This window comes from Podarcis raffonei, chromosome 2 (genome assembly GCF_027172205.1).
Source record: "Podarcis raffonei isolate rPodRaf1 chromosome 2, rPodRaf1.pri, whole genome shotgun sequence".
Lineage (NCBI taxonomy): Eukaryota > Metazoa > Chordata > Lepidosauria > Squamata > Lacertidae > Podarcis > Podarcis raffonei.
This window is the reverse complement of record NC_070603.1, coordinates 100,495,198-100,515,855: the sequence shown is the minus strand read 5'-3', so window position 1 is coordinate 100,515,855 and position 20,658 is coordinate 100,495,198. Positions and strand designations below refer to the sequence as shown.

The 20,658-nt window shown below is 43.6% G+C and overlaps 1 protein-coding gene across 29 annotated transcripts in view; it reads right to left on the bottom strand.

The window, feature by feature from the left end:
* Window positions 1-20,658, bottom strand: part of MAGI1 (membrane associated guanylate kinase, WW and PDZ domain containing 1) — a 480,285-nt gene that overhangs the window by 119,404 nt on the left and 340,223 nt on the right. For all 29 annotated transcript variants that reach the window (XM_053378258.1, XM_053378261.1, XM_053378272.1 and 26 more), the window contains exon 3: window positions 1,352-1,471. In XM_053378258.1, coding sequence (XP_053234233.1) covers window positions 1,352-1,471 — 120 coding nt within the window. The remainder of the gene's footprint in view (window positions 1-1,351; window positions 1,472-20,658) is intronic.

Below are 20,658 nucleotides of genomic sequence, written 5' to 3'. Positions count from 1 at the left end.
CTGGAGGGGAGGTGCTTTCCCTGCTCTTTGTTCCGTTTCAGCAAACACAGCAACGAAACAGAGGAGGGTGGGCAGTAAGACCCTGAGGCAGAATGCAGGAAAGCAGCCGCTTCCTCTTTTCAGGTTTCCCTTCTCCGTGAAGCGCAATAGCGCAATTTGATTTTTGCCTGATTTTTCGGCTCCAGGGACCACACATTCGCTCAATAACACGCACAGACATTTCCCCTTCCTTTTTAGGAGAAAAAATCTGCGTGTTATAGAGGGAAAAATACGGTAATTCAGGCTAGCAAAAAGCAATCCCATTCAACTCAACCCAGAAGAAAGCTTCGCTAAATGTTACAGAACTTTCTCCCAGGTAAGTGTGTAAAGGATTGCAGTCTAAAAGGCAGCAGTTGTCAAACCAGCCTGCAGCACCATTAACAAACCAATACATCCAAAGTGGTTAGTGCAGCATCCGCCCAGGCAACCCAAAATAAGTAAATAAATAATGAAAGCAATAGGTCTTCATTAACTTCAGCAGGCATTTGGATGGGATTCAGTGTCAAAGTTGCCAGAGCTCTTATTGATGAACCCACACAGGCATATTTGCAGGATCTCTGTGGGCTGCCTACCTATACGTAAGAAGGCTCAATTCAAAGTGTTAATGCTGGCATGCTTGACTTGAATAACTTGGGGTCTAAGTATTTGAGGGAACACATCCAAACCCTGCAAATTAGCCAATCTAGATCATGAAATGGGGGGCGGGAGGCGGGGGGGGGGACAACACTATACTCTACGATGGCTGTGCAGTGACATAAGACAGGGTCTTCTCTATAGTGGCCCTCCGAATGTGGATCTCCCTCTCCTTAGAAGTATGGATGGCCCCTACACTTCTGGGCTTCTTATGTCTAATAAGAAGTGTTTGCTCATGCAGCCCTGGGGGGGAATTTGTTGTTGTTGTTGTTGTTGTTGTTGAAAGGTTTAATATTATTCTCATGTTGCACTGCAGCTGTTTGCATAGAAACACCCCTCTTTTATTGCTGCTTTTTAATAATTTCCTAATCTGTTTATTGTTGTGAATTGGGTTCTGTTTTGTGTAACGTTTTGAAATTGCCCTGGGATCTATCTTTGATGAAGAATGGTAAAAAATAATACAATACAATACAATAAAATCCTCAGCATTGCCATGTTAATTCCTACCTTTCAAAACACTGTTTTAAAGCTTTTAAAGGGGGTGGGATTTTGAAATGTTGCCATTATAATAATAAAAAGCAAGCGGTGGCCCTAAGTTTCCCGAAGAAGCTCCTCAAGCATTTCTAGAAGCTGTCCTTCATCACGGGCATCTCGTTGAGCCCACATTACCACAACATACCTTCATAGGTTCCCACTTCAAGAAGAGTCCCGCTTTTTTCAAGCTCAAGAAACTCCTGCACAGTCAGAAAGTTATAGTCCACACCAGGCACTTCTCCTTCTCGTGGAGGACGTGTTGTGCCTAAGGGGAGACAAAAAAGGGTAAGAAAAATGACTTTTCAGGCTTCCTTACCACCATCAGGGCAAAACAAGTATCATCGCATCAAGACACTACTGAGGGAAATGGAACCACGGTCTTCTGGGGAAAGAGGCCACGTACCGAAGGAAAAAGACAAAGTAAAGTAGCATCATACATGTCTGCAACAACAACCATCCCACACCAAGCACAGTGCAGAGTCTAGCAGTGCCTTAAAAGTTTTGCATTTTTAAAAAATGGCATAAGCTCGCAGCAGCAGGTGATGCATTTGTTGGAAGTTGGATCTGTTGTCCCTGTGGATCCTACTGCCTGAGGCAGTTGCTTCACCTTGCCTCATGGGTGGTCCGGCCCTGGCTCTGGTCCAGGTGTCTGCAAGATACGTTTTAACTGAATCCATTTCTGGCCTTTGCAGGGAAGCACCATGCAAATTCTCACCAATCCCATTTCCTCTCCAAGTCAACTTATACTGGGGAACTTGGGTGAAAACTCGCTTTATTCGATTTCACAAAGCTTTCCTCAACAACCCAGAACTTGCATGAAATATTTATTGGCATCCACCCCCACATTTTCCATCTGTCTTTTTATGACAATTACTAACGTTTTATCATCCTTCTCCGCCTTTGTTTACATTACATCAACACATCTGTCAAAACTGCAGACTAATTTTCTAAGGCATTTGAATACTTCTACTTGTTTCAAGCCATTGCTCTTAATTTTCTGGGGATGCTGAAATCTGAATGTTGCAGAGGCCCTTTGCTATCAACGTAGGGTGGTCTGCTAAAACACTCTGTAAGAATTATGAATTCAGATGGGCTTAGATAATAATGGGCTGGACCTAAAAGAACACAAATGGAAGGGGAGGCTGGAAGATGAGATGCTTCTCACTGAAGTGCTTCCTCGTTCCTCCGTATTTTAAAAAATTAATTTCTCGCCCTTCCCTCTTGACACCCCAGACCACCCCATTCGGCAGGAACCCCTCATCCTTGGGAGAGTCTTTCTAGGGAGGAAGAAGGGGGTACAAAATTCACCTCCCATGCCTACTCCCAGTGTTTCTCTGGATCCAACCCATTAAATATAACTAAGGGAAAGCTATTGTATTTTTCGCTCTATAGGACTCACTTTTTCCCTCCTAAAAAGTAAGGGGAAATGTTGTGTGCGTCTTATGGAGCAAATGCAGGCTGCACAGCTATCCCAGAAGCCAGAACAGAAGAGGGAGAGCTGTGCGGGAATCCCTCTTGCTGTTCTGGCTTCAGGGATAGCAGCACAAAGCCTCTTCAACAACATTTGATTCAGAATCCCCCCCCCTTGTTTTCCTCCTCTAAAAACTAGGTGCGTCTTATGGTCGGGTGCGTCTTATAGAGCGAAAAATACGGTAGGTGCATCCATCTGCCATTAATTTCAGTGGAAGAGCTACACATATTAGTTTTCTCTACATACAACCAAAATACATGCATACCACACATCCTTCAGGGGAGGGGAAATTCACAAACCAAGGCAGAGTATACTTGCTCTGTTACTGAGATACAACTGTAGGGCTTTAAAGTTTCCATGTTCTACTTCAGCAATGAGTGCTCAGAGCAAAAACAAGCACATCTGAATCAGATGGAGTTTGTTCTGGCGGGCACAAATTAAGTCCATTGCTCATCCAGGATGCTCAGAGAACAAAGAGTTGCCCAGGATGTTGATTTATTCATTCACACTTAGGATGACCCATTGCGTCTCATCTGGCTTTTTACTTGCGCTCTGAAGATAAACGCACCTAGAAGAGCCTTGTAACGTCAAGAAGCTAGTAACTTAAAACATACCAATTTCCACTGTAGCCTAAGATATAGTTTCACTGGCAAGTCCCTCTCATTTTGTGGGATCAACGGGGCTGCAAACGCCCACATTCTGCATTTTTGCGTAGCACAAGGATTACTCTCGGCTTCACTGCATCTAAGCAAATGTTCCCAACGACAATTCAGAAAGGTAGTAAAGGAAATAAGGGGCAAGGGAATTCCTGCCTCCGCTTTTCTGTAGCGAAATGACAGGCTGCCGGCTGGACACACGCCTGACAGATGGCATTTCAAAGGGTTTTTATGAACCATCTGGGGTGTACACAATGACTACAAACCACACTTACTACCAACTCAGGAGGGTTTTCCTGTTCAATGTTATTTAAGAGGAGACACAGAAAAACAGGCAAACCAAATTCAGTCTCTTTTCCCCTGCAATCTTTACATCAGCAATAAGTTCACCCTTTTCTCTGCTGAGTTCCTGAATAGGGAAAAACCCAAATTTTGCTATTAATTTGTAAAGAACAGTGTCAGAGGCCTCGACTCTACCTACTCTGCAAGGTTTTGAGATAAAAACCAGTTGAGCAACTGATTTCACACAATCAGTTTCTTTTTAAGGAGTAGTTTTGTCAAAGAGAAATTCCAGTTTCGAGTTTTCCTTTCAGCAAAAACCCATCTCCAATGCACGTAAATTTATAGGGAATTTAGTAGAGAAATTAAAACATCAGATATTGAAGAAAAGAAAAGCACTTAGAATGCTCAGTGAGGCATTTTGCAAAATTTTGAAACCGCTTGAATGATAAAACTTTGAAAAAGAACGTGTTCCCAAGCAAAAGTAACTTTGTTAAAAAGCTAACCACCTGAAAGGAATTCTAAATTAGACCTTAGTCAGAAAGTTATTCTGAAAAATCAGAGCTCTTGCTCACTGTCTCTCTCTGCTCTTTCCCAGCTATGCTCTTCTTTTGTTGTGCAAGGTTTCCTGTTAGGTTGCTTAATAAAAGTTGACACCCAGAGGCTAAATTAATCAGAAACTTGCTTACTGTAATATTAGAACAACACTTCAAGAAGCCTGCATTCAGTCACCTCAATTACTTTTGCATTATATTAAAACAATTATCTGATATTGCATCACAATTAAAGCATATAAACAGTCTTCAGAAAGCAGTTTAGGGATGTTCATGAACAAATGAGAACAGTTAGAGAATTTACCATGGGGCAGTTGGGACAGGTTTTCTGGTCTTCATAAACCATGCTGTGATCCTGGCTTATTTTACTGGTTCATGGGTAGGCAAACTAAGACACGTGGGCTGGATCCGGCCCAATCGCCTTCCAAATCCAGCCTGCGGACTGTCCGGGAATCAGCATGTTTTTACATGAGCACAATGTGTCCTTTTATTTAAACTGAATCTCTGGGTTATTTGTGGGGCCTGCCTGGTGTTTTTACATGAGTAGAATATGTGCTTAAAAATAAATATGTGAGGCATAGGAATTCATATACTGTATTTTTCGCCCTTTAGGACGCACTTTTTCCCCTCCAAAAATGAAGGGGAAATGTGTGCGCGTCCTATGGGGCGAATGCAGGCTTTCGCTGAAGCCTGGAGAGTGAGAGGGGTCAGTGCGCACCAACCCCTCTCGCTCTCCAGACTTCGCGCACCTCTCCGCAAGCCTGGGGGGAAAATTATTTTTCCCCCTTTATTCCCCCCCAAAAAACTAGTTGCGCCTTATGGGACGGTGCGTCCTATAGGGCGAAAAATACGGTATATATATTTCAAAATATAGTCTGCCCCCCCCACAAAGTCTGAGGGACAGTGGACCGGCCCCCTGCTGAAAAAGTTTGCTGACCCCTGTACTGGTTTGTCACCTGACATTAATCCAGAGTTTCCAGCAGAGATTTAACAGGGGACTTCAGCCAGCACCTTCGCTCCAAAGAACCGAAAAGGAGGAGGGGAGGAAGGGAACTTGGTCCCAGCCCTTATTTCTGGCTTCGTAAACCACATGGACACGAAGCCTCAAAAGATCATCTGAACTGGGCCTGTATTTGTAAAATATTTTAAACGTTCCCAACTCTTTGGGATGAACCCAGTATCTAAAGTCTTCCAGGTAATCTAGGAGTCAGCTTACTTTCACCTGCAAAAACAGGGCTCCTTTGAGAGGAAGTGCAGGATATAAATTTAATAAATGATAACCGTTATTTCCCTGTGCTACAATCTGAAGCCACTCTGCCAATATGTGTATGGATGTTGGGCGGTCTCCCTACTGGAAACCTGGAAGCCACAACCCAATATAAGCCAGGCAAATTTTAAGAAGATCAACTCGGATAGACACATACACATTTCTTGAATCAGTTGGTTTTTCCTGGGGATCAACCTCTGCCATTATACCTATAACGTACACATAACGACTTAAAAACTAATTATTAAAGAATGGGGGTGGGGAGAAGTGAATGGTACTCTATCAAATACATTTTCTTAACCAGGAGTTTCTTTTACCCAGATGAAAGACAAGGGTGATTTTTTTTGGGGGGGAGAATCTGTGTGTCCTGGGGTGGTACCACAGTACCCCCAGAAACTCACTTTTGGTGCCCACCAAGGGCCCCTTCCAATCCATCTGTGTGCTTTTAAATATACATTTTTAATAATCCTTTTACCTTTGGCTGTGGTCGGTAGATTTGAATTGATTTGGATGATGGCAATTTAATAATAATGTTTGCATTCTCAAGCTGGGTAGAACAATGGTAAATGGATGTCTTTTGTCTATTATCTCCCAGGAAACCTTATGCTAAAATATGCAGACCTCGGAAAGTATAAAGTTTAATTTTTACATATGGTGTAGTTGGGTGTGTCTCCCTACTGACTTCTTTGAATCAGTGACATAGTTTTACTCATCCAACTTGGAACCATCTGAGAGGGTCCCATTCCATCTCTGCTTGGATATTATGCTCTTGTGGTTCTGAAAATCTTCAACAGCTCAGGGGATCCTGTATCATTTAAAGGTCACCCTCTTCAGCCATGTCATCTGATAATTTGGAAAGACTGCCTTACCTCTTTTGCATCTGTCACCTAAATCACATTTAAATGGTAGGCAAGGGAGAAAGAGAGCTCTGCAGATCTGCTGACGGCAACACGAAAATGGAACAGACAGAGACAACCTGCTCCATATTTCCAGAAAAGGCAACCTGATTAGTGGCCAGGCACAAGTATGAACTAATTACCTGTGACACATAATCAGAACTATCCCAATAAACTGTGACAAAACCCTGACAAATGCACCCAGCTCCAACACCTCTACGCAGAACTCTTGACAACACCGACTGTGTTCCTAACAACCCAAAGATCCTGCATTGTTGAGCCAGTTTTTACCCCAAGGGTCAGCAAACTTTTTCAGCAGGGGGTCGGTCCACTGTCCCTCAGACCTTGTGGGAGGGCTGGACTATATTGGGGGGGGGGATGAACAAATTTCTATGCCCCACAAATAACCCAGAGATGCATTTTAAATAAAAGGACACATTCTACTCATGTAATTCCCTACTCATGTGATTCCCAGACCACCTGTGGGCCGGATTTAGAAGGCAATTGGGCCAGATCCAGCCCCTGGGCCTTAGTTTGCCTTCCCACGGTCCAGGCCCTCCAAGAAGCTTAAACCAAGAGGATTCCTCCAGGAAGTCTTGCTCCATAGATTCAGGTCATATTCTGGGTCAAAGAGTCGTGGAAACCCTACCCTACTCCAATATAGTTGGAAAGGGTTTGTGTGTTTGATGCCCACAAAAAATTCTCCACTTTGTAAATGTGCCAAGGACCCCCCAAAAGTTGGCACCCTGTAGTATCTTTCTTTCCTCCATTCCAATTTTCACAAGTGACTGCATCAAAACAGAAGCAGAAGTGGATCCATTCTACAGTGAGGAAGAAAACAGCAGCTCAACAGTGAGGAAGAAAACAGCAGTGCTAAAGCCATAGCAGAAACAGTGGGAGTGGGTGATGATTCTGGACTCCAACCCAGACCTCTTCCCCTCACTTTCGATACATGCAAACTTGTTTATGTGCAGGTGGGAAGAGCAGTCAGCTGCTACCCGCTTCTCTCTACAACCCAGTGTACAAATGAAGAGGAACAGCTGCTGTCTGGAGAAGGGAGACTTCTGTTCTTCCTTGACTCCTGGCAGGGACTGTGAATGACAAAAGCACAACAGCTGTTGTTCCAAGGCAATTCAGGCTCCTAAGGGCATTTGCCCTCCAAGCAATGTCCACCATACATTGTAAACTACTGTCAGTTTGGTCCCTTTGCAAGGAGAACTACTTGATCCTAATTTCCCTAAAAGCTGAGTGAATAGATTGTAGAGCAGGTCTCTAAAGTCAGGCTTGACAAATTAATCGCACCCACACCAGCCCAATAGTTCAGAAGGGGAAGCAAAGGGCAAAAAAGTAAACGTGTGATATTCATTATACAGGATCTGGAGTATTAAAAACAGTTGGGTAACAATGCTACCTATAAACATCTGATAAAAAAACAGTATGTTTATTACCAGTCCACTCATTTTGATTACAGTGGTACCTCGGGTTACATACACTTCAGGTTACATACGCTTCAGGTTACAGACTCCGCTAACCCAGGAATAGTACCTCCGGTTAAGAACTTTGCTTCAGGATGAGAACAGAAATTGTGCTCCGGTGGTGCGGCAGCAGCGGGAGGCCCCATTAGCGAAAGTGGTGCTTCAGGTTAAGAACAGTTTCAGGTTAAGAACTGACCTCCGGAATGAATTAAGTATGTAGCCTGAGGTACCACTGTATCTGCTTATATATTTATTTGGATTTGTAATGTGTCATCACACTTCAGGTTAATGCAACACAGTGGAAGCCTGCCTCTCTCTGTATGAGGAATATGCCAATTCCACATCCTCCAGACCTGACTGGCAGAGCCCACTTTTGTCCCGGGACCTAGCCAAGCAGATCAGAGGAGAAGAAAGACAATATGAAATGGCAATCCCTTTAAAGAGAAGCTAGGGAAATCCTGCAATAAAGGCACAAGCAATGCAGGGAGAAAAGGTGCAAAGCTGATTGGGAAATGGGACAAGCCCCTGCTGTACATCCAGATCCAACCTGACAATGACACACAAAAGCCAGCTTGGGCAGAATGGGGAAATTAAGAGGAAAGATTACACACACACACACCCCAGCAAGTGCTCACACCTCTGTAAAGAGTGCCGTTTCATACCCTGAGAATTCTTCATTGAGTACATCAATGCACCTAAAGGAACAGGTCACAGGTCAGAGTGGACAGCACATGCCCTGCAAGCAAAAGCTTTGATCCTTGGCATCTCCAGGTAGGACAGGGAAAGTCTCCTGCTTGAAACCCTGCCAGTTTCAGTACAGACAGCTGCCAGTTAGGACAGACAACTCTGAGCAACATGGGCTGACTTAGTATAAGGCAGCTTTCTATATCCCCATCACACAGTTCCTAGTACCTGCTACTTCCTTCTGGAACAGAGAACTGGCGAAAACAATTGTATTGTCCCAGTCTCTAATAGGAAGCCCAGCCAGATGGGCGGGGTATAAATAACAAATTATTATTATTATTATTATTATTATTATTATTATTATTATTATTATTATTTCATGGCAGCACACAATCCAACACTGCTCCTCATTGTAGATGAGATACCAATGCATTCTAAAGCCACAAAGCAATCAGAAGCAAACAATGAATTTCCGTTCTGCCAACACACACAATAATAATAAAATAACAACCCATCCCAGGGCTATTATACACACAGAGACATCTGAAGTAAACCCTTAAATCTGTTACTAGGTCAAATAACTTGTGGGCTTGTTACGACGACAACGTATAACAATAATTATAATCTGGTAGAATATTTATGTAACGGACATTCAGAACAATGTTGTAGAACTGCAGAGACAACACAGACCCCAAGAGTTGTCTGTTACAATTCATGCTCCTAAAGGAACAGACCCGTATCGGGAGTATCCTCAGCAGGTACCTACAAATCCTTTCCTTGTAGACCCCACAGGGTGGGAAGATGGTGGCAATGGTGTGATCACAACAGTGGGCTGTTAGATTTATATCCCTGGAACTTTGCCTGAAAGCAAGCAAGCTAGAGAATGCCACCAGTTGAATGTACCTATTATAACAATAAGGTTTCAAGCCAAGAGTAGGTTCAGTGAGCAGTCTTAGATGGTCTACAACTGAGTCGCTTAAAGTAGAACAAAGTGAAGCGGAAAATGAGTTCTACGACAGAAATAGGAAAATCAACGGTATCACTGGAATGGAGAAAGGTCACGGCTTGGTACTAAATCGCTGATCTAGAAGGAAAGCCAAGATTTTCTGCCTTGGCCCCTGTTACTACCTTTCTGTGTTTAATTACGAGACCCACAATATACCAGCTTTTGCACTGCTGAACTTGTGCAATATTTCAGAGTGTTTCAACCAAATCTACTTTCTTTCGATGTAAACAGATCTCTGGTTTAACTTTGTGTTTGGTAGTGTTCCTCAAGCTTTCTGAATTCGGCTTCCCCTCTAAGAGAGAGGATCTTTTGAGGATCTCCAACCCAGCCAACAAGAACCTGTTAATGTACAGAGAACCTAGCATGTGGCTATGTCTACAGCCTGCTCCTGTGTGCAAGGTTCGGTAGATTAGTTAGCAATCCCCTGCTGGAGATACAAAGCAGAATCTCTCTCATCCCATCCTACAGAAAAAATAATAATTGTGAGAAGCAACTCTCCTTAAGCTCTTGCCATCCAAAATCACCCCGCAGGTTACAAATCCAGTGTGGATCTGTGAGAGTCTAAACACTGTCATGTGGGGAAGGAAAGAGATTGCCTGTACCAGAACTTCAATGCTCCCTGGAATGTCACACTATCACCCCAGAACCCTGTATGTGCACCTTGACTGAGGACTGCTCCCCAAATTATGAATGACCGTTGCATGGTGAACAATGCGCACGCTGTAAACAAGAGAGAAAGTTAAGATATTGAAAAGTGTTTGCGTGGTGTCTAGACATTAGACATCCTTTGTAAGTAACAGCAACATCAGTTTCCATTCCAGCATTGTGCAGAATGGATGCACTTAACTGCCAGCAAAATAATATGCCAAATAAATGCTACCTTGTGACAGAAAGCAATTAGAAGTCAACGGATTACACAATAAGTGCCACAGAGTTAACTCCTTTTAAGCTTTTAGTGGAATAGGGTTCATATAGATTTAATTCATTTTTAAACATGCATTTTAGATCTAGGTTTTCTTTTATTTATTTTTTAAAAATACTCTTCCTGGCCTGAGGCTTTTAGGATGAGGTGCGATATAAAATTACTACTCCTCATAATTCCTAACATGTTTTTGCAATCAGTGCCAGATAACCATACAAGCATTCTAAATGGCCACCTGGGGCAAGACACCAAATATTTCCCTTCAATATTAAGTGGCCAGAAGTGAATGCAGAGCGTGATTTAAGGAGTGAATTGCAGGTTTCCCTTCTGATGACACAAAAAGAGGCAGGGGCATAGCTTTGACTGAACTGCATGAGCCAAGAGTTGAAATGCAGGATTTCCCCCCAACATCACAAAAGATCTTAAGAGTGCAATCTAGACATTTAGGATCACCAAATCAAAAGGGTTGACAACCTTTTTGGGCTTGTTGTGGACATATATGCAAACTGGATAACACTATTGCGGCTACATACACACACCCACACACCCAAGCACACACTGCAATCTATTATATTGGTTACAATTGCATGCTTCTTCCATGCCTATGGTGGTAGCGGTGGTGGTGGAGAGAAAATCCTCTGGGCACCAGTCAAAACATACTATATAATACTATTAATATTAATATGTGTGCCCACAGGCACCCCATTGGTAAACCCTTGCTAAATGTCTTTGGGTGTACCTGTTTAGAGTTCTGATTTCTCAGGCTGGGCTGAGACATTGTGATTATGCCCTGGGGGTCACCCAGTGGTTTCCACGTCTAGTGTCTGACACCTTGTCCAAGACATTACACAAGCTCCTTATTTATAAATTAACCAATAAATCACAATATATCAAAACCAAATGTTGTGCAACAGAGCAATGCAACAGTGAAAGCAAGCATGTTAGTTAACTCTAGGGCCATAACGGACTTGTTTGGAGATGCAGGCTTTCAAGGTTCCTTTATGTAATGCACAACAAACAATGGATTGATTGGGAAGGAACTACCAAGGCAAAGGGCAGGCACAAAGTGATTAGTGGAGGTCACTAACTTTCGAGGAAGACTTGGAGCGGGGGTCAGCAACCTAAGGCCCATGGGCTGGAAGCAACCTGCGGAGGTCGTTTGACCGGCCCCCGAGCCACCCCCAAACTGAGTTGCCCGCGCACACACTGCGCTAAACCGGCGCAGCGCAGCGTGAGGACTTGCTTCTGCGGCACTGGAAATCACGTCTGCACACATGCAGATGCCAAAAATTGTGTCTGCGCACATGCAGATGCTGAAAATCGCGGGTGCGCGCGCTCACACACACGCGTGATCCGGCCCACAGATGGATCTCTGAGGAACAGATCCAACCCAGGCAAGATAAACCTTGCTGTCCCCTGACCTACAGGATAAAGAGTATTTCGAGATCACCTTTACAATCTACAGAAATACAGACAAGCAAATGACCAATGTGATTAAAGGGAAATTCAAACTACACTGAATAGTGAGCAGAGCTACAATTCCCAGGGTGGTTTAACAACCAATCGCTCTCCCCAAGGAACTCTGGGAACTGTAGCTTGGGGGGGGACAGAGAGAGAGAAATAGGGGTCTCCTAACTATTCTCAGCACCCTTAACAAACTACCATTCCCCAGATTCTTTGGGGGAAGTCACAAGTGTTGAAAGTGGAATGTTACTATTTTAAATGCATAGTGCAGGTGGGCACTGTGTCAGAAGTTGCCTGATCTGTACAAGGATGTCCAACCAGTAGATTGTGATCTACCGGTAGATCCCCTGCTGATCCTGGGATCCTTATCATGTACAAAAGTTATGGAAGAAAGCTCAACAAGTCTGGGCAATCCTTCCCCCAAAAAGCTTAACAATTTGTGGGCAATCCACCCACCCCACACACACTCCTCCTCCCTCCAATGACAATGGGTAGATCACTGCCAGTTTTTTTATACTGTGAGTAGATCACAGTCTCTTGGGAGTTGGACATTCCTGTGTTAGAAGTTGCCCCGTCTGGTGAAGTGCAGAGTTGCAGGCAGCAGTCTTCTAAGAGAAGAACCTTCCGACATTTGACAGACTCTTCCGGTCCAACATGACCACTGGATCTTCTTGGACAGGAAAGGGTATAAAAATCATCCTGTATCAGCTGAATCTTGCCAAGCGTCCCTGAGCTCTGGCATATTCCTGCATCCTTGGTTATCTTTTGGTCCTGACTCCTGGCCTTGATGCTGCCTCCTGGTTTTCCCTATAGGCCTGATTTGCTCTTCAGTCCTGACTACTGGCTGGGTCCCACAGCTCCTGGCACACCCAGACAATGCCCTGACACAAAGCTTTCATATTTTTAAGGCGGGTGGGGTGAATTGTTAATTGAATCCCCCCCACAATCTTCAAACTAGAAGGTGAATACAAGCCAGCCCTTTGCCTGCTGGCTGTCTATTTGCAAGGGGATTTTGTAACGGAGCGTTCAAAGCTGTGATTCCCCGCCTCTGGTCCAAAACAGCATTGTCCATTTGCCCACTTGTCTCGGTCTACCGCACATGTAGACCGGGACTATTTACTGAAGACTTGACATTCTTGTCGTCTCTGCCATCTCGACACCACAGCATCACATTTACAACCCATATTTATAGGGTTGCCTTTATTCAGTGCGCTCCTATTCCTGAACAACGAACACTAGAGACAACTTCTCTACAGTGTGCTTTCTTCCCACAGTGCAGAAGCTGTGAAATGCTATAAACTTAATGGACTTCCAACTGGGATAACCTCACTGGTTTCTTACAAATCTGTGGCTCCTGTGACATGCCAATTTTCAACAAGACGGACATCTGCTCTCTTCCTTTCCTTTTGGCTCTTATTCATAGGGAAGCCATTGTACATCTTGGCTCGGATAACTTGCAATTTTCTACTTGCGCAAGACTAAAGGAACTGAAGTTGGATAGGGCAGAAAGAAAAGCAATTACGTAGTTCTCCACATTCAATACTCCAAACTGAGTTACGACGACGAGGGAGTTTCACAAGCAACTGCGGCAGCTTGCCAAAGAACTGTTTTTATCAAGATTTTCTTCCTTATGAAGACACTTTCTATTTTAATTATCAATAAGAGACTACCTCTTCTCCCATGATTAAGGACAATTACTTAAATCATTTGTGGGTGTTATTATTATTATTAATAATAATTGAATGTATATACCACCCTATACCCAGTGGGTGGTTCACAGAAAAGATCACAATATATAAAATCAAAATAAGAACAATAACCCAATAATGCCCCTCAAAAAAGAGCCACATTTTAAAAGGGTATAGGATGTCAATCAGGTCAACCAAAGCCCTGGTTAAGAAGGAACCTTTTTGCCTGGCACCTAAATGAAGGCGCCAGATGAACTTCCACAGATGGGGAGCCACTGCAGAGAAGGCCCGTTCTTGTGTTGCCACCCTCCGGACCTCTCAAGAAGGAAGCACACGAAGGAGGGCCTCAGAAGATGATCTCAGGGTCCGGGTAGATTCATATGGAAAGAGGTGGTCCTTGAGTTATTGCGGTCCTGAGATTAGATATTCTAATCTTAATAAACATGCCCCCTTTGCCAGCATTCTCACCTGCATCAGGAAATATGCCATCATGTCCTCAGTGACTGCCCCACAGTTACAGAACACTCTTCCACTGGATTATTTTCTCTTGGCTTACTAAATCCAGACTCTGGCCACCTTATGGAAGCATTTCAAGACCTTTGCAGCTGTATTAGACCTTGTTGCTGAGGTTAAGCTGATAGGACTGGAGCTTTACTTAGTGATGCTACACATATCCACAGCTGAGATGGGTTTTATTGTTCAAACTATACTGTGAGTTATTTTAATATCATTGATATTAATGTTAATTATTGCCACTTGAAAACTGCAGTTTGGGTAAACAGGGAAAGAGATGTGCTAATACTGGACTGATTTAGGAGGGGGGAGACATGAGTCTCCCACTCTCCCCCAGCAGTGAGAAAGTGAAAGTGCAGAGGTCTGGCCTCGCCTTAACTTCTGCTGTCCAAGTTTATGGATCAAATTCTCTCCTTATAACAGAAAGTAAACCTCTAGACAGGGGGGTGGGGAACCTGTGGACAATCACATGTTGCTGGACTACAACTCCAATCATCCCTGACCAATGGCCACACTGACTGGGGCTGATGGGAGTTGGAGTCCAATAGCATGTGGAGGGCCACAGGTTCCCTATCCCTGCTGTAGCACATGGGCATATGGTTGGGCTGGGAGCAAAAGAGGTTGAAGACATGTTCTGCAGGGACTTAAAGAAGTGGTGACAGGAAGAACGAATTACTTTAACTTACTCTCTTGCCACATCCAGGTTTCACATGGAATGGGGAAAAGCATGTAGATCTTTCTGCAATGAGAAGTTAATTTCACCCAAGGTAGAGAGAGGGAGTGCAGATTTCTCTGTAGGTGGCCCCTTTAAGTGTAAGCACAAACAACAGAGTGTTGTGGAACAGCAGGAAGGTAGGAATTTACTGCTATAATCCACTATTCTTAGGCTTTAACATACCAACACTTTACCTGCAAAATGAATTATTTACAGTCTGGTTTCAGGCTACACCATTCTTCTACATTTTTAGCTACAAAAAAAAAATCTCTACAACTATTAAATCACAACAAGGTTTTTTTTTTGAGGGGGGGAGAAACCGTACAAGGCTTCCTGAGATGCAAATTAATTCATCAGCTGATAGCTCTCTTCATTTGCATCACTTCCTTCTACAGGGAAAAATTATATCATGATACATATAACACATTGTATTTCTGGGGCACTATTTCAATTCATTTTGTGTTATGTGTTACACTTTCTAGATGGATGAGTCACATTAATTATTATTTTTCACTCTGACTGCTAAGCCAAATTAGGCAGCTTTTAGAGGTGAAGGGGAAAACACAATTATTAATGCTTCTAAACATCTGCTAAGGAAAAATTCCATGTAGGCAATGGGGCTGGGGGGAGGGGGAAGGTTGCTGACACAACCACAAAAGATTTGGGCCTGGCAGTTTCCTATACTGTAGGGACTGAAGTAACAAATATGGTGCCCTCTGTATGTTCTAGAACTACAACTCCCATCATCCCTTACCATTGGCCGTGCTCTGGCTGGGCCTGATGGAAGTTGTAGTCCAATATCTCCAGAAAGCCAAAGGCTGGGAAATGCTGCTCCAGGCTCTCTGTTACCTCTTAATCATGCTCAGCTACAACTTTACACACACACACACACACACACACACACACACACAATGTAATGACACACATTCAAAGCCAACAAACAAGTGTATTAGATCGGATAAAGGAGAGCCATGAAGCTTACTGGGTGAACACCAAGATTGCAGGTTCCATCCCCATTTGGGACAGTTGCATAATCTTGAATTGCATGGTATTGGACTTGATGATCCTCAGGGTCCTTTCCAATTCTACGATTCTATTATTCTATGATCATTATCAACAGTGGGCCAATACAGGCATACCTCCTTACAAGGATGTGGGTGCAGCTGAAGACAGCCTGGCTGCTTTCAGGGGAAGGAAGCCCCCTGCCACTCCCACTCCCACCCCTTCTGGCTTACAGTGCAGTGGTACCTCAGGTTAAGAACTTAATTTGTTCCGGAAGTCCATTCTTAACCTGAAACTGTTCTTAACCTGAAGCACCACTTTAGCTAATGGGGTCTCCTGCTGCTGCCGTGCCACCGTAGCACAATTTCTGTTCTCATCCTGAAGCAAAGTTCTTAACCCGAGGTACTATTTCTGGGTTAGCAGAGTCTGTAACCTGAAGTGTATGTAACCTGAGGTACCACTGTATAGTGTAAACATAATAATAATAATAATAATAATAATAATAAATTTTATTTATATCCCGCCCTCCCCAGCCGAAGCCGGGCTCAGGGCGGCTAACAACAATCAAATAATCAAACAATCAAATAAACCAACATTCTAAAAATATTTCATTATAAAAATTAATTAAAATCAAGTTAATGGCAACCATTAAGCAAAACTCTGTGCAGGTTGCCAGAGGAGGGAGTCAGGCTGCGCCCTGACCAAAGGCCTGGTGGAACAACTCTGTCTTGCAGGCCCTGCGGAAAGATGTCAAGTCCCGCAGGGCCCTAGTCTCTTCTGACAGAGCGTTCCACCAGATTGGAGCCGCAGCCGAGAAGGCCCTGGCTCTAGTTGAGGCCAGCCTAACCTCTCTGAGGCCTGGGACCTTCAGGGTGTTTTTATTTGCAGACCGTAGGTTTCTTTGTGGGGCATACCAGGAGAGGCGGTCCCGTAGGTACAAGGGTCCTAGGCCGTATAGGGCTTTAAAGGTTAAAACCAGCACCTTAAACCTGATCCTGTACTCCACCGGGAGCCAGTGCAGCTGATAAAGCACCGGATGAATGTGGTCTCGCAGCGAAGACCCCATAAGGAGTCTCGCCGCGGCATTCTGCACCCGCTGGAGTTTCTGGGTCAGTCTCAAGGGCAGCCCCACGTAGAGCGAGTTACAATAATCCAGTCTGGAGGTGACCGTCGCATGGATCACAGTGGCTAGGTCAGGGCGAGAGAGATAAGGGGCCAACTGCTTAGCTTGGCGGAGATGAAAAAATGCCGCCTTTGTTATAGCTGTAATCTGCGCCTCCATAGAGAGGGAGGTATCGAAGATTACACCCAAACTCTTAACGGACGGTGCTGGCACTAACTGCACCCCCGCAAGAGATGGGAGTTGCCCCCTCAATCCCATATCGTCCCGTCCCAGCCAGAGGACCTCTGTCTTCGAAGGATTTAACTTCAACCGGCTCCCACGTAACCATCCAGCCACAGCCTCCAGGCATCTGGTCAGTGTGTCTGGGGCCGAGTCAGGATGGCCATCCATCAACTTTTATATGCACTGGGAAACTAACTAACTAACTAACTAATTAACTAACTGTGTGACTTGCTTTATTCACCTTATTGTGGTGGTCTGGAACGGAACCTAAAATATCTCCGAAGTATGCCTGTTGTGAGACTAACATGGGAGAGGGACTACATTTTCCATCGAGCTTCTTAATAAATGGAAAATAAATCTATTGTCTGGAAGATTTCATTAATTTAGCTGGAGGAGCTGCAATAAAGTTCAATACAATAATTGCTAAAGAGCATTTTCAGTTTTGCACATAGAATAGTCAATAGATCAATGCTTCCTGTATGAAAACATATTTTCTACAAAATCATTGGGGGTGTGGGGTTGAAAAATCAAGAACTGGCAGGTAAATGTAAAGAATAATAAACATCCTGCAAGACAACACCAATTTCCTCCTGCGAAGTGTTGTGAAAGTAATTTTGTTTTGTTTCATAATTTAAGCAAGAAGCCATTCATTTCTTGCTCTAAGAAATCTAGACTCTTTCAAAATAGCTAAATTGAAAGATTTAGTCACCTTAGTCTTTCTTCAAAACATATCTGTAACCTAATACATTATCATACCATAACATCATTGTTCAACTGGTCATGTCAGTACCTCAAACTCGGAGGTTCCCAACTTGAAGCCAAGGATACCGTCACAAGTTACCTTACAGAGTTGTTGTACAGATTGCCAAGAATGCATGCAAAGCATTTTTTAAGAAGCAACTTGAGGGTGCATTGCAAGAGCCCTGCTGCTCTGTTTCAGTGACTTCCTGAATTATCCACTTGGGGTAGTTGGGTTTGTTTCCCATGCTGATAAAGGAACCAATCTGCTCAAATACAGCCGCAACACGTGGCTAATAAAGTATGGTAAATGTATTATTGTTCGTAGTTAGAATATAATCCAAAATTTACAAATCATAAACATCATTATATAATGTATGTGTAAGTCCATAAACAAGAAATAGTCAACGTAATGAATTGCTGTCAGGGAATACCAACAGTGTTTCCAGATTAAGTCAACTGTTTCGAAGATGAATCTTCGTCAGCAAATAATTTCTAATAAATTATCCATTCAGGTAAATGTGATACTTATAGACCAGTGCTCACTAACCAGTGTAGCCAACTGGTAAAGGAACCAAAGCATAGTCCACCCAGAAAATTGCTGGGTAAATGACAAAGTTGTGCCAAACAGCTGCCTGAGCCCCTCTGTTGGTGCAGAATATAATTTGTTTTGGGTGATTAACATGGCTGTGTCCACATATCATGGATACATCCTAAGTGTACTTCAGCATCCACAGATCAGCTCCACCCACAATGCTGCACACATCACATTTTCCAGTAAATAAGAGACAGTGGAATTTGATAGCTTTGCCTCACTTGTCAAGTGCTGGACACCACTAGAGCTACAATTGACGTGAGCTTTTTGCTGTCACAGCTGTAGCACATCTATAGGATCAGAGTGCCAAACTCTCATTAGGAATCCAGCTTAGATGCCTGTGCCAAAGAAAAGTTTGACATAAGACACAGGAGAATTCAGTTTTCCGGAGCCCGGATGCCAGGCACAATCTGAGTTATTCACATCTCTGAAAATGAACTTGATCCGTAATGCTTGAAAATATCTTACCCTGTCTGCAAGGATTTAAGAGCAGAACATGGCATGTATCTTGCCACTGGCTAACTGTGGGAGTTAAAGCCGTCAAGCAGAATGCCCAAGTCACAGAGTACTTAAAGAAGATTTCCGTTTCACTTCAGCCTTACTTAAACATACAGGGCGGCATTCAATTAACCCAGCCCACAAGAGCAAGAATTCCCACTTCCGCAAGGCGACTTTCACCCCATCTCTTCCCCCTGGTGTGAGCCCATGCTCTCTCCTAGTCTACTTCAGAGAGTTGGGTGAACCCCTAAAACAGATTTGGATGGTGCTCTTGGGGAGTTGGTGGGGGGCAGAGAAGGAGAATGTTCCATTGCAGAAGCAGAAATCCTTATGTTGACAAAACATTCATTTAGCGCTATGTTGGATTCCACCCACACTATTTCCCTTTTCTGTTCTACATGGAACATAGGGCACAAGGCTTGCCCTTTTTTACTCAGTACACTTATAAAGAGCTGGCTCTCCACTCGAAGAAAGGTACAGTGGTACCTCTAGTTACAAACTTAATTCGTTCTGGAGGTCCGTTCTTAACCTGAAACTATTCTTAACTAGAGGCGTGTTTTTGCTACTGGGGCCTCTTGCTGCTGCTGCGCCACCGGCACACGATTTCCATTCTCATCCTGGGGCAAAGTTCTCAACTCGAGGTAACTCTTCCAGGTTAGCAGAGTTTGTAACCTGAAGCGTTTGTAACCTGAGGCGTTTGTAACTCAAGGTACCACTGTACAGAGAAGCAGGTTGGAAGAACTCAAAACCAAATGCTGAAAGGATCCAGCCAACCCTCAACATCCCCTTCCCAGATTACCATACAAGACCCAGGCTGTGTTATGCAAGCAGAGAGCTTTTGTTTTTGCTTTTTTGCAGAATGGAAAGTACAATGCAAATAGCTCAAGGTATCTCACCCAAGTAAGTCAAGTCAAAAACAACAGGGCAGACAAAATACAAGAGTTGAAAAAAACAACAACACCCAAATACCAAGGCCACTTGCCAGTGTTAGTTCACTTTCTGACCCTCAATGTACCAGTCACACTTCCGAGCAAAACCAACTGACAGAATCAACCCAAAGAAAAATTAAACAGGTGTCATCATCCTCTGCTAATGTTTTTCAAACTTTCTACTTGTAGCTTGTCTGTGGGCCACTAATCATCTATCATGGTCACATTCTGAGTGATAAATTCATGTAAGGAACTAGCCAGACCTGTGAGGCTCACCCTTATGACGCACGACCTCAGAGTGCCTTAGACACATGCAGCATTCACCTGAAGGCTGTAGAGATGGGCAAGCTATTTTTAAGGCAAGCTTGTCTGCTATGACTCATCTTAGCCCCAGCTAAGCTCTGAAGGATTCCTGGTTCCCCAAGAACACAGTCTGAAAGCGACTACCAGAAGCACAAATAATCTTTCAGAATGGGGGAAATACTGCCTTGTTCCAGCCTTCCTTCCCACAAGCTTCACTTGGTAATAATTTACTTGAATAGTATTACAAGTAAGAGTTTCGGATTCTTGTCAAGACATTTTCTTCTTTTCTTTCCAGTTCAGTGGGAACCAACAAAGCACAGTTGGACAAGCTTTGTTTCTATAAGAGCACAAATGAAAGAGCGGCTGAATTAAATCTGAATATATCAGGCCTTCGTGGCTTTGATCCCTTCTGTTTCTAATTATAGCCAGCATCACTGTAAACACCAGAATAA